At 40.8% G+C, this 12,209-nt stretch overlaps 1 protein-coding gene across 1 annotated transcript in view; it reads right to left on the bottom strand.

The window, feature by feature from the left end:
• Positions 1 to 12,209, bottom strand: part of MERTK (MER proto-oncogene, tyrosine kinase) — a 104,914-nt gene that overhangs the window by 50,141 nt on the left and 42,564 nt on the right. Inside the window, exons 5-7 of the mRNA XM_012656782.1 lie at positions 10,357 to 10,443; positions 7,358 to 7,473; positions 2,027 to 2,210 (exon numbers count right to left, since the gene is read on the bottom strand). Coding sequence (XP_012512236.1) covers positions 2,027 to 2,210; positions 7,358 to 7,473; positions 10,357 to 10,443 — 387 coding nt within the window. The remainder of the gene's footprint in view (positions 1 to 2,026; positions 2,211 to 7,357; positions 7,474 to 10,356; positions 10,444 to 12,209) is intronic.

Here is a 12,209-nt window from a genome sequence, read left to right as displayed (position 1 = left end):
AAAAAAAAAAAAAATCAGAAATACCTTTAAACTTTTGAAGAAAAATAAGATAAAATAGAATCATAAAAATATTTAACTATCCCAAAAGAAGTGGGGGAAAGGAGAAAAGGAGAAGAAATTACAGATAGAACAGAAAATATGATGGACTTAAACCTACCCATTCGAATGATCACTTTACATTTTAATGGACTAAACACCTCAATTTAAAGATAGAGATTGTGAATGGATTAAAAAGCAAGGTGTATTCTGAATGTACATATATATTTAACAAAGTATATGCTGCTTATATGAAACACATATGGAATATAAACATACAAATAAGTTAAAAGTAAGAATGAGAGCTGAGCACAGTGGCTCATGCCTGTAATCCCAATGCCTTGAGAGACTGAGGATTGCTTGAGGTCAGGAGTTTGAGACCAGCCTGGGCAACATAGTGAGACCCCATTTCTAGAAAACATTAACAAAATTTAGCCAGGTGCAGTGGTGTGCACCTGTAGAGCCAAAAACTCAGGAGGCTGAGACAGGAGAATCACTTGAGCCTGCAGTGAGCTATGATGGCACCACTGCACTCCAGTCTGGGCAACAGAGTGAGACTCTGTCTCTTAAAAAAAAAAGGATGAGTAAAAGTTATAGCATGTAATCCAAAGAAAGCTGGAGTAGCTATATTAATATCAAAGTAAATCTCAGAGCAAATATTATCATGGATAAAGAAAGTAATTTCATAATGATCAAGTAGTCAATTTATTAGGAAAGCATAGTAATATTAAACATTTCTATACAAAATAACAGAGCTTCAAAACATTTAAAACAAAACCTGCTAAGGCTGCAAATAGAAATAGATAAATCCACAATTATAGCCACAGACTTCAATACCTCTCTATAAATAATTCATAGAATAGGTAAACAGAAAATCAGTAAGGATACAGATTTGAAAAACACTATCAGCCGACTTGACCCTGTTGGCATTTATAGAACACTCAATAAGAACAGAATACTCTATTCCTTCACACACACACAGGTGACTTACTAAGATGATCATATTCTGGAGCATAAAACAAACCTTAATAAATTTAAAAGGAGTCAAGTCATATAAATTATGTTCCCTGCCCCAATCAAATTAAATTAGAAATCAATACTATTATACAAAGGTCTCTGGAAACTAAATTACATACCTAAATAACCACTGAGTCAAAGAAGAAATCATAGCAGACACTTTGGAAATACAGCATATCAAAATTGCTTTCAAAGGCTTTATTTTTACATTTGAAAAAAGAAGATATTTTCCAATTTTGGCACTAGGATTCATGCAAGGATCAAGCCCTCAAAATTCCTGCTCTGGACCTGTCCCGCCATCTGCGTGAAGACTGAGCGCTGACTTACGAGGACAGAGAGGCGGGCGGGAGAGTCAGAGGAACTGAGAGCTCTAAATTAGGCAGTAGCGGAAACTGCAATTCGAAGTTAACAGAGCTGCAACAGTCATTCCAAAACTCACAGAAAAGAAAAAAGTCTCCAAAATCAAAAGCAACACACAGAAAAACCTTTAAAGATGTAAACACGATTCACTTTGGCCAAGAAAATATAGAGACGATAGTATCCACTGCATAGGGTCGCTGTGAAGATCTAACCAAATAATGCGTGGAAAGCACCTAACAGGGTCCCAGGCACACAGTGGGTGCTTGGTGAACGTTAGGCATCCGCACATCGTTACTTTTCTTGAGTCTGATGCTATGAATAATAGCTTTTGTGTATTGTTACATTTTAATTAAAAATAACGTTTTAAAAGGCATGTTATCTTCCTACGTAAAAGAAAGTATTATCTCTATATGACAAATTTAAGTTTTGTCACTAAACCCTTTTTGAGTACAGAAGGAAAAATCTTTCCCATTTTCATTGGCCACCTCAATAAAATTTTCCTCCAGAAAAGTCCAAATGAAGCAAAGTTTAAATTCCAAATCAGGCTCCTGAAAAGGGTTTGTTCAATCACATGCCATCAGGGGCAATATTCATCCTGAACTCCAGGAATTACCTCCTTCGGTCGTGCCGGCCAGAATCCAAGGGCTCGCTGCGGACCAGCCTATTTCGTTCATGCAGGAAACACCGATGCTGTAATTGGCCAAGGCTTGCAGCGGCTCGATCGGGTACAGATGCGGTGAGGCAGAGGTGTTAAAAATCATGACTGAGCCATTACTCAGCGGATCGACTTCCTTGACCTGAATGAGAGTAAAATGTGGACCAGGCATTATTAATAGTAAGGTGGTGGGAATGTTAGACGCGGGCAGGCGTGCACTCAGCGCACGTGGCCCTTCCTCTTCTCCGAGGGGAGGGCCTTGCTTCCTCTCAGGGAACAAGCGCATTTTCCCCACTGGCATTACTGTGCGTTATTCATGCTGCCCGAGCAATGACCTGAGGAAAATGCCTAATTTAACCACTCTCACTGTGCCAGGTAACAGAGCAAATAATTGTAATACTAGAATGATTATAATTTCTATAATACTGTAAAATAAAGTAGCGCCTCCTCTCTCAGAGCTACTTCAATTCTTGATTTTTCTTTCAGCTGTTTACAGAATATGCAACAGAGACAACAGATATTGCATGTGGCTGGCAAAGCCTGAAATATTTACTATCTGGCCTTTTAAAGAAATTATTTCCAAATCCTGCTTTAGAAGATGGGTTTCTTGATTTTATTTTATTTTTTAAAATCTGTATTTTTTTTAGTATGTAACCTGAAGAATCTTGCCTTAAGGCTAGTTTTAGTGTATCCTTTATTCCTACTTCCGTCCCAATGGAAACTCAACTCCAAAAGCACACATAGGTAATGCAGATTTTATGGCTTTTTTTTGTGTGGGGGGAGATAAAGGAAAAAGTCATTTGTCCCTCATCCAGCAACTTTTCTCCAAATCTCCTCATCTTCCTCTACAGACTCTACTAGTCTCTTTACAATCCTCTCCACATGCATGCATGCACAGGAGAGTGGCGTTCCCAGCAAAAATCTAGTCCCAGGCAAACTTCCACCTTTTCCCTTAAGCATAGCTCCTCTCTGGGAATGGGCATAGAAGAGAGTTTGGGATTTTTTTCAACTATATGCTTTTTCAAAATTTCTACCATGTGTAGTTCTTATAAAATCAGAAGAGACAAAATGGTATTGGCTAAAACAGAAGCAACCAAAAGCAATTTGGGAAAAAAATCTTCAGCCCACAAAATGTATTCCCATTAATAATTGGCTTGCAATTATAGGCTGTGGATATATCATGCTGTTATTTTAGAATATGTGTGTTTGAAATTTAGGCCAAGGGGCCATAAATAAACATTTTGGAATTCCAGATGCCCCAGTGGGTACCATGAGGGTGGTGTGGGGGCTGAGTGTCCCCTCTGACTCAGACCCCATGGTGGGGGGGCGGGGGCCAAGAAAGTACCAGTTGGCCTGAGGACCCACCAGAGGAGAGACAAAAAGCAGTATGCTTATCTTGGTGGTGGCTGTTGGCAGATACTACTTTTTGTTTTTTCACATAGTGTATGCACCTACTTCCTGGTGACCAAAGCTAAGGGGGAGGAAACCTTTGGCTGTCCACCCCCGCCCCATTTCCGGAGTCATGCGAGGAGCATTTCCAGGCACAGGGACACCCTTTGAGAACATGTTCCTGGAAGAAGACGGGGTTTCTATAACAGTCCTCAGTGGGTCCTAGGGGAAAAGAGGCCATGTAGTGGCAAGAAGTACGTGAGGGAGTTAAAAATAGGAATGGAGTACGTGGCCCAAAAATGGGTGAAGAAAGGAACCAACATCAGCACCAAAGGAAGCAAGCGGGTGTGTCCTGCTAGTGCGTGGATCTGAACCTCGTCCAAAACATTCATTTGTTACCAAGTCAGAGTTTAAAATTATAATTTTACAAAACTAGACTTGGTCCTTTCAAAACTAAGAATACACTGTTAATAGAATATAAACATATAACTTCTAGAGCCTGAGCTGACTAACCCCGTTGGGACTGCCAGAGAAAATAAAGGATGCCCAGTTACATTTGAATTTCAGAAAAACAACAAATAATTTTTTAGTGTAGGTATGTAACAAGATTACTGATGTAATTTAACGGGTGTTCTGTATTCTTATGTCGTAAATCTGGCACCCCTACCAGAGACGGAAGGGAGAATGGATGATTGGAGGCCAAGCTAGCCAGGGGGACAAGGACAGAATAAGCACATCCAGCACCACGGGATCCAGGATGGGCAAGAAGGGCCTGGAATTTGGCTGTCCCAGGACGGTTCTTCATGTGGTACATGGACACCCAAAGCCACGACAGAGAGAGAGCAGGTGAAGCTTGTGTGTGATCATCTTCTACCTCCAGGGGTGACCTGGTGTTTTTCAGACCTTCCAACTGTCCTACCCCACCTCGCGTCCACCCTGAGACCCATTCTCTCGAGGTAGGGTGGCACACCTCCTCAGAGTCTCCCTGGAGTGGGCCATCCTCGTGTGGGAAGGCACCTCGTGTCCTCTCAGACTCTTCAAACAGCTCAGCAACTTGGTAACTGTTTTGAAAAGAATTGATCCATGCTTCAGTTATGTCCACATATATACCTGTCTACTCCCAGGGAAACAGGCCCTAGTTGTTTCTAACAACAGAGCCACAAAATACATGAAACAAAAACTGACAGAATTGAAGGGAGGAGGGAGAAATAAGCCATTCAAAAATAAGAACTGAGACCTCATTTCTCCACTTTCAATAGCAGATAGAACCATTAGTCCTAAGATCAACAAGGGAACACAAAACTGAACGAGACCGTAAACCAGCTAGACTCAACCAACACAGACAGAACACTCCACCCAACCACAGCCGAGTATACGTTCTTCCCAGGCGCACAGGGAACATTCCCCAGGACAGAACTCAGGCCATAAAACAAGCCTTAATCCATTTAAAAGGACTGCAATCATACTAAGTATATTCTCCAAATTCAGTGGAATAACATTAGAAATCAGCAAAGGGAGAAAATTTGAGAAACTCACAATTAAGTAGAAATTAAAAAAACACACTTCTAAAAAACCAAGAGGACAAAGAAGACATCACAAGGAAAATGAAAAAAAACTTGAGATGAACAACAACAAAAGAACCTTATGGGATGCAGCTAAAGCAGTACTTAAAGAGAAATGTGTAATATAAATGCCTATGTTTAAAGAAAAAGAACTTTCAAATCAATAACTAACCTTCCACCCTAAGAAACTAGAAAAAGAAGAGCAAACTAAGCCAAGGCAAACAGAACAAAGGAAATAAAAGCTTAAAGGAGAAATTAATGAAATAGAGAATTAGAAAAACAATAGGAAAAATTTACAAAACCAAAAGTTGGTTCTTTGAAAAGATCAATAAAAGTAACAAACCAGGCACGGTGGAGCGTGCCTATAATTCCAGCTACTTGGGAGGCTGAAGCAGGAGGAGTGCTTGAGCCCAGGAGTCTGAGACTAGCCTGGGCAACATAGTGAGATCCTGTGTCAAAAATAAATAAATAAATAAAAATTATTTTTTAAAATAATAATTATTTTTTAAAATAATAAATTATTGTTTAAAAATCTGACAAATCTTTACCTGGACTGACCAAGAAAAATAAGAAAGAAGACTCAAATTACTAAAATCAGGAATGAAGTAGGGGACATTACCACTAACCTCAAAGAAATCAAAAGGATTATAATGGAATACTATGAACTATTTTGCATACCAACAAATTAGATAACTTGGATAAAATGATCAAATTCCTAAGACACACAAACTACAAAACTGACTCGGGAAGAAATAGAAAATCTGAATAGACTTATACCAAGTAAAAAGATTGAGCTGATATTCAAAAAACTTCCCACATAGAGAAACCCAGGACCACATGGCTTTTTTTTACAAACTCTTCCAAGAAACAGAAGAAGGAATATGTCCCAACTCATTCTATAAGTCCAGTATTACACTAATACCAAAGCCAGAAAAAGCTATCACACAAAAAACTATAGATCAACATCTCTTATGAATATTGACACAACTAGACAGTAGCAATGGTTGCACAACTCTTGAATATATTAAAAAATTGAATTTTATGCTTTAAATGAGTGAATATTATGGTATGTGAAATATTAATATATTTCAAAAAAAGTTGTTAAAAAATGGATATCCTTGGGGAGGAACTGTAGACACAATAAGAATTCCTAACACTTCCTAGTACTCAAGTTGCATAAGAATTAAGCAAGGCTGGGGGTGGTGGGCTGAGGGAGGAGGCTATTTTGGGGATAATACATGTTTTTACTCTTCAGAGAAGGAACAGCTGTTAGATAAGAGTGGGAGGCATTCAGAACAGAGAAATTAATTCCTCTTGGTAGTAAAAACATCTAGTTGTCAACATAAAATTCTTTGGAAGTCACTTATCTAAGCCGAATTGGCATGACTGGCTTGTGTCAGGTTAACATGTTTTTAACTAATAAGACCAGACATTTAGGAAACTAAAAAGATAATTCCTGATCCTACTGTATGATAAAGTACAAGGCAGAATGCATTCATATCTTCAGCAGATAATCCTAGCATGTTCAATAACCTGTTCTCACGTGCAATGTCTCTCCTGAGACTGCAGAGCTGATGGTTCTGAGCTCTGCTTTTGGCATCAGAGCTCCCTGGGTTAGAATTCTGGTTCTGCCACTCATAGGCTGTGAGTGTTCTGAGCCTGGATGGAGGGGTGGTGTGTTTTAACTAAGACAAGGTCTGCAAAGTCGCTGGGCCATTGTGGGTGCTCAGTAAACAGTAGTGTTATTGGCACTGTTTGTATTTCTGTGAAATGAACACTCAAGAGCAGAGCGTAGGATGGCTAACCTCTGTGTCTGATATTCCTGTTTCATACCAATTTTAGGTATGGGTAAAAATGGCTGAAGACTCTACAAGGCCTGTAATCCCCAGGTTCTCCCAGGAGATGCTGGCTAAGTTGTTACACTTACTAGCACAGATGACCTACCTTGTACTGGCCCTTTGTCCCTCATTGCCACCAGCCCACGAGGAGCCACAATAAGGAGTGCCTGGCTTCCTCAACTCCTGGCCACAAGCCAGCCCTCATATAGTGATATATTTTTGTACCTTAAAATTAATTCTCCCTGGTCTCATGATGTGCTCCCTTGGAAACACGTTTCTCTTCTGTTGGGCCCCGGACCAGGCATGGGAAGGAAGCAGCATCATGGACAGAGCATGGGCACAGAATGGTGTGGGCACGGTGGACACTGAGAAGGCGGGAGGCCAAGGGATTCTGAGCAGAGGTGGAGAAATGTCCTCCGTGCCCATCCTCGGGAGGAAGAAAAATACATAGATCCACAAAGCACCAAACAACCACTCCCCTCTTCATCCTGGAGGTTTACCTGAATGCTGCAATTTCTGAAGGGGGAGTATCCATCAAAACCCGGGACCCAGGAGATCAGAATGCTGTGTGCCGTACTGTTGTGGACGTAGACTGCAGTTGGTGGGGAGGGGATTGCTACGTAAAAACAAAGACACATACACAAACACAATTACAGACCACGGGAGCCCACAGCTACCAAACAAATGCATTAATACCCAGCTTGTTTTAGTTTTTTGAGATTAACAAAAGGAAATACATATCTTTAAGAGAAGCCACCCTAGCTTGAGGGTAATCATATTAGCCTGCACAGAAGTCTTCCAGTGATGGACCAGGGAAGTGGAACACAGACCCACTTTCCTATTGATGAAACGAAGAGATGTTTTAACTGGAAAAGGATGTGGAGACATTCACGTCTTTTACTGATCACATGTTCAAGACCCTATTGTGTGCAGCCACCTATGTGGGCACTAGTTCACTAAACAGGGACAAAGAGTCATTGCCCTGCCCTCGTGGAGTGCATGGCCCATTGGGGGAGATCCACATTAACCAAGGATAACAGCACCCTGTGCCCAGAAGAGAAAGGTGCCACAGGAGCGCATGTGTGTGCACGTGCGTGCATGTGTATGTGCATGCATGTGTGTGTATGTGCATGCATGTGTGTGCATGCAGGGGGAGAAGCTTTCTAGGCCGAGGAAACAGGTAAGAGTCAGTTTAAGCAAAGGAGCCAACTGCATCTGCTGGGGGAGGGGTGTGCGTGTACAATAATGAGTGTGCAATGACCTTGGCTGCACGTGGGACAAGGATAGCTATTTCAATTAGCATCTCAGGAGGATCTGAAGTGTGAGGAATCTTACTTCTTTGTGCTAAATTTAATTCTGAATAATAATTACACTCATAATCAAAAATGATGGCTAACATTTTTGTGTGCTTACTATGTGCCAGACACTTTATGGACTTCTTCATTTAATCATTACTGGAACCCTACTGGAGAGGTAGTCTTATAATCCTCATTTATAGATGAGGAAACCGAGGATCGGAGAGGTTAAAACCTTGCCCAAGGTCACAGAGAGGTTGTAAGCAGAAGAATGGGGACCTGAATTCATGTCTGCCTGACCCCAGAGCTTATGTCTCTCAACAGGACACTAGAGGCCTACGGCAGGGGACAGCAAGCAGACGGGCGTGAGTACCAGCAGGGACTGGGAGCCTGGTCTACTTGAGCAGCCGTCTGGTCCTGGGCACAGTTACATGCCCTCTCTAAATGGGAATAGTGACAGCACTGCTCCACGGGAGGCCTGGGGCAGGTGTGGGGGTGGAGCAGAGATGGCAGGATGGGCAGGGGAGGAGGAGAAGGGTGGGCTGGGACCATATTAAGTGTGCGCTGGGTACCACGTGATTCAGGAGCTTTGGTTTTACTAGTAGACACAGCTTGGTGAGTGGGGAAGAAGCAGCAGTGTTTGACTCACTCCCCTGAGCAGATTATTTGTAGAACTGGCCTAAAGTATCTGCCTTTCCAGATCAAAATTTGACCACATATACCATGGTAATAACAGATTAGAAGGAAGCAGTCTTGGTTGCTTTTTGTTAACACATTAATTGACCATTTCTTTTCTTGGTTGCCTTGGTATAAATTTAACTTTTACAATAAATGGCTTCAAAAACATAAGTTTTCGAAATAGGATTTAATAAAATAAAATCTTAGCTGAAATTCTGTGTGAAGCAGGAACTTACAGAAGTGCTTCTCGTTTTATACATTTTTAAACTTTAAGAGATTTATACTTTATGAAAATGTCTTTACAAATTTACACCCACTCATGAATTTCTGAAATTCCCAACATATCTTTTGAAAATTGTAATAATGAGATTTGTAACAAAGGAAGGAAGTTATACATTTCCTCCAGTAATAACTTTCAGTTTGCTAATTTTCTTATTCCAGTGAACATTTAGAAAATGCCCATTCATAGCCTTTATCCAGTTGATTTGCTGAAACCAAAAACAGTCCCTTTTTTGAGTATAACATATTTTATAATTTTGAATCCCCTTCTGTATATACCCAACCTTTAACTCATTATTAAATACACCCTGCTTTTTCCCAGCATTGTTTCTCCAAAGATAAGGTGAAAGCAATATGAGCGCAATATCTACTTCTCAATATCTAAATTAAGATCAAATAGTAAAACATAAAATTTGCTTGAATTTCTATGAGAGAGTAATGACGATGATTTAAAAAGAGATAAAAAAGACAGCATTCACTTGTGGGTTTTCCCCTTTTTTCAAATTTCAGGTTTAAACACCTTGGATTCCACAGAAGGAGGATAAGGTAGATGGGTTGGATTGGAATGTCTCCACTTAGCTGGGGGACCCTCATGCCTTTAATTCTGTTATTGTAATTCACTGCCAAGCAGGCATGGTGCACAGCCCTAGTGAAATCCTAGCTCAGAGGAAGCAAGAGGAAGAGGGCGATTAGGAGATAGACGGATGGGAACATTGGGTTCCGGAAGAGTGACTCTGACCTGTTCTCCACTCCTCCCTCTGAGTCAGTAGCTGGCAGAGACTGGTGTCAGGCCCCGCTGACCTGGAAAGGACAGGGTCCATTCCCTAGATCATGCCCCAAACCACCCCTATCTCCAGGGCTCTTCAGAGTTAATGAGGACAAGTTCAGGGTGGAAGAGGGAAAATTGAAAATTGGAGTTAATACGATGAAGTGTAGCTTATTTCCTTATTGAACTAAGCTAGTGAATGTTTATCAAAGACTTATGTGCCAGGCACTGTTGTGGGTGCTTTTGCTTGCATTTAGATCATTAAGCCTCAACAATAGGTAAGTTCTGTAATTATCCTCATTTTTCAGAGAGGAATGCTAAAACCAAATAGGTGAAGTGACTTGTCCAAGGTCACAAAGATTGCCAGCAGGAAAGCCTGGACTCCGGAAAGCTGTGGAAAGCTGGACAGCTGTCCACAGAGCTCACGCTGTGCTCCCACAGCTCCCAGAACACACTCAAGAACACTGGCCTTGCTGCTTACCTTTGATGTTCACCTGCACGCCCTTGGACACAGTCAGCCCTTTGTCATTGTGGGCCTCACAACTGAAGACCGCCATCTCCGTCAGACCTGGAAGGGAAGGAGACCCGTGAGACCAGCAGCAGAGAAACAGGCGGCTGTTCTCCAGAACCCATGGTTGTCTTAGCATTCTTTTATTTCCTGGTTTGTTGCTTCGAGTCCTAAGAGCAAAGTAAACTTCAAAGGTATGTTAGCTATAGAAAAACAAACCTAGGAATAAATCCCAAGTACTAAGAGCAAGATAGCCCTGGGCTGAAAAGGCAGCTGTTTCCATTTATTCACATCCTGAATGGTGTGATGTTAGGTAATAAAACATTGTCATTTAGACTTTTAAAATTGCTGGCCCCAATATCAAGAAAAATGGTTTCTGAGGCTTACCCAATCCTGTTACTTGACCCCCCAAGTACATACTGTGTCATTATGCTATAGACGGTTCAGAATGCCAGAATTAGCAGGATAAATGGACAGCAGGATGAATCCTTTCTTCATAGTAAAACTGGTCAATTCACAAGGAATTATTATAAAGCAAGGTATAACCAATTGAAAGGAAGCCACTAGTGATAAGTGAAAAATTCTATCATTTCAGAGATTTGAAGATATCTTAAAAATTAAAAAAAAATTATTTATTAATTTTAAATAGAAAGGAAGACAGGTTACCCAGATCTTGGTTTCTAATACCATTCTCCAGTAAAAGGAACCAGGGCTCCCTGGAGAAATGGCTGATTCTCAGATTGGGGCTGGAAATACAGAAGATGAACCTGGGGTGAAATATAACACAAACACAACATGCAACACATACAAACACACAATGATGGGGTGTGTCAAAGAGATATAGGAACTAACTCAAAGAGTCCCCAATGGCCAATGCTGGAACAATTTGAGCAAGAAAATAAAGTTGTACTGAATTATAACACAAAGTATAAAATAAATATCTATGGGTCTATACTGATGTAAATAATGATTAAATAAGTAGAGGAAAATAGACAAATCTCCCGTGCAGAAGAATTCCAAATAGTTTATGTGGATACTCCGCACTCAAGGAGGTAGAGCGTGATTCCCTGCTCCGTAAGCGCGGGCTGCACATAGTGACTTCCTTCCAACAAGTACAGCATGGAAAGGGGAAAAAAGAAAACTTGAGTAGAGATACTGACCAACACTACCTCAGCCAGATGATCAGGGTTCACATCAACAGTGACAAGTCATGTCGACAGAACGTACCCTTGATATGATGTGATGAAAATGGCACTTCCCCTCCATTGCCTTCCTCCCCAAAACATAAAACCCCAGTCTAATCATGAGAAAAACACCAGTCAGGTCCAAATTGTGGGGCATTCTACAAAATGCCTGACCAGTAATGCCTCAAAACTGTCAAGGTTATTAAATACAAAGTTTGAGAAACTGTCATAACCAAGAGAAGCCTAAGGAGACACAGATGACTAAATGTAATGTGGCCCCCTGGATGAAATCCTGGGACGGAAAAAAAACAGCAGATAAAAACTAAGGAAATCTGAATAAAGTGTGGACTTTAGTTAATAATAATGTATTAGTATTGGTTTATCGATTATAACAAATTTACCACACTAATGTAAGATGTTAGCAACAGGGGAAGTGGAGGGGGGCTTCGTGGGAATTCTCTGTACTATCTCCACTGCTTTTATGTAAATGTAAAAGTATTCTAAAATTTAAACGGTTATTTTTTTAAAAGTACAGCTATGGCTGGGAATGGTGGCTCACATCTATAATCCCAGAGCTTTGAGAGGTTGAGATGGGAGGATAACTTGAGGTCAGGAGTTCAAGACCAGCCTGGGCAACATAGC

This window comes from Propithecus coquereli, unplaced genomic scaffold (assembly GCF_000956105.1).
Source record: "Propithecus coquereli isolate 6110/MARCELLA unplaced genomic scaffold, Pcoq_1.0 Scaffold519, whole genome shotgun sequence".
Classification (NCBI taxonomy): Eukaryota; Metazoa; Chordata; class Mammalia; order Primates; family Indriidae; genus Propithecus; species Propithecus coquereli.
This window is presented reverse-complemented; position numbering and strand designations above follow the sequence as displayed.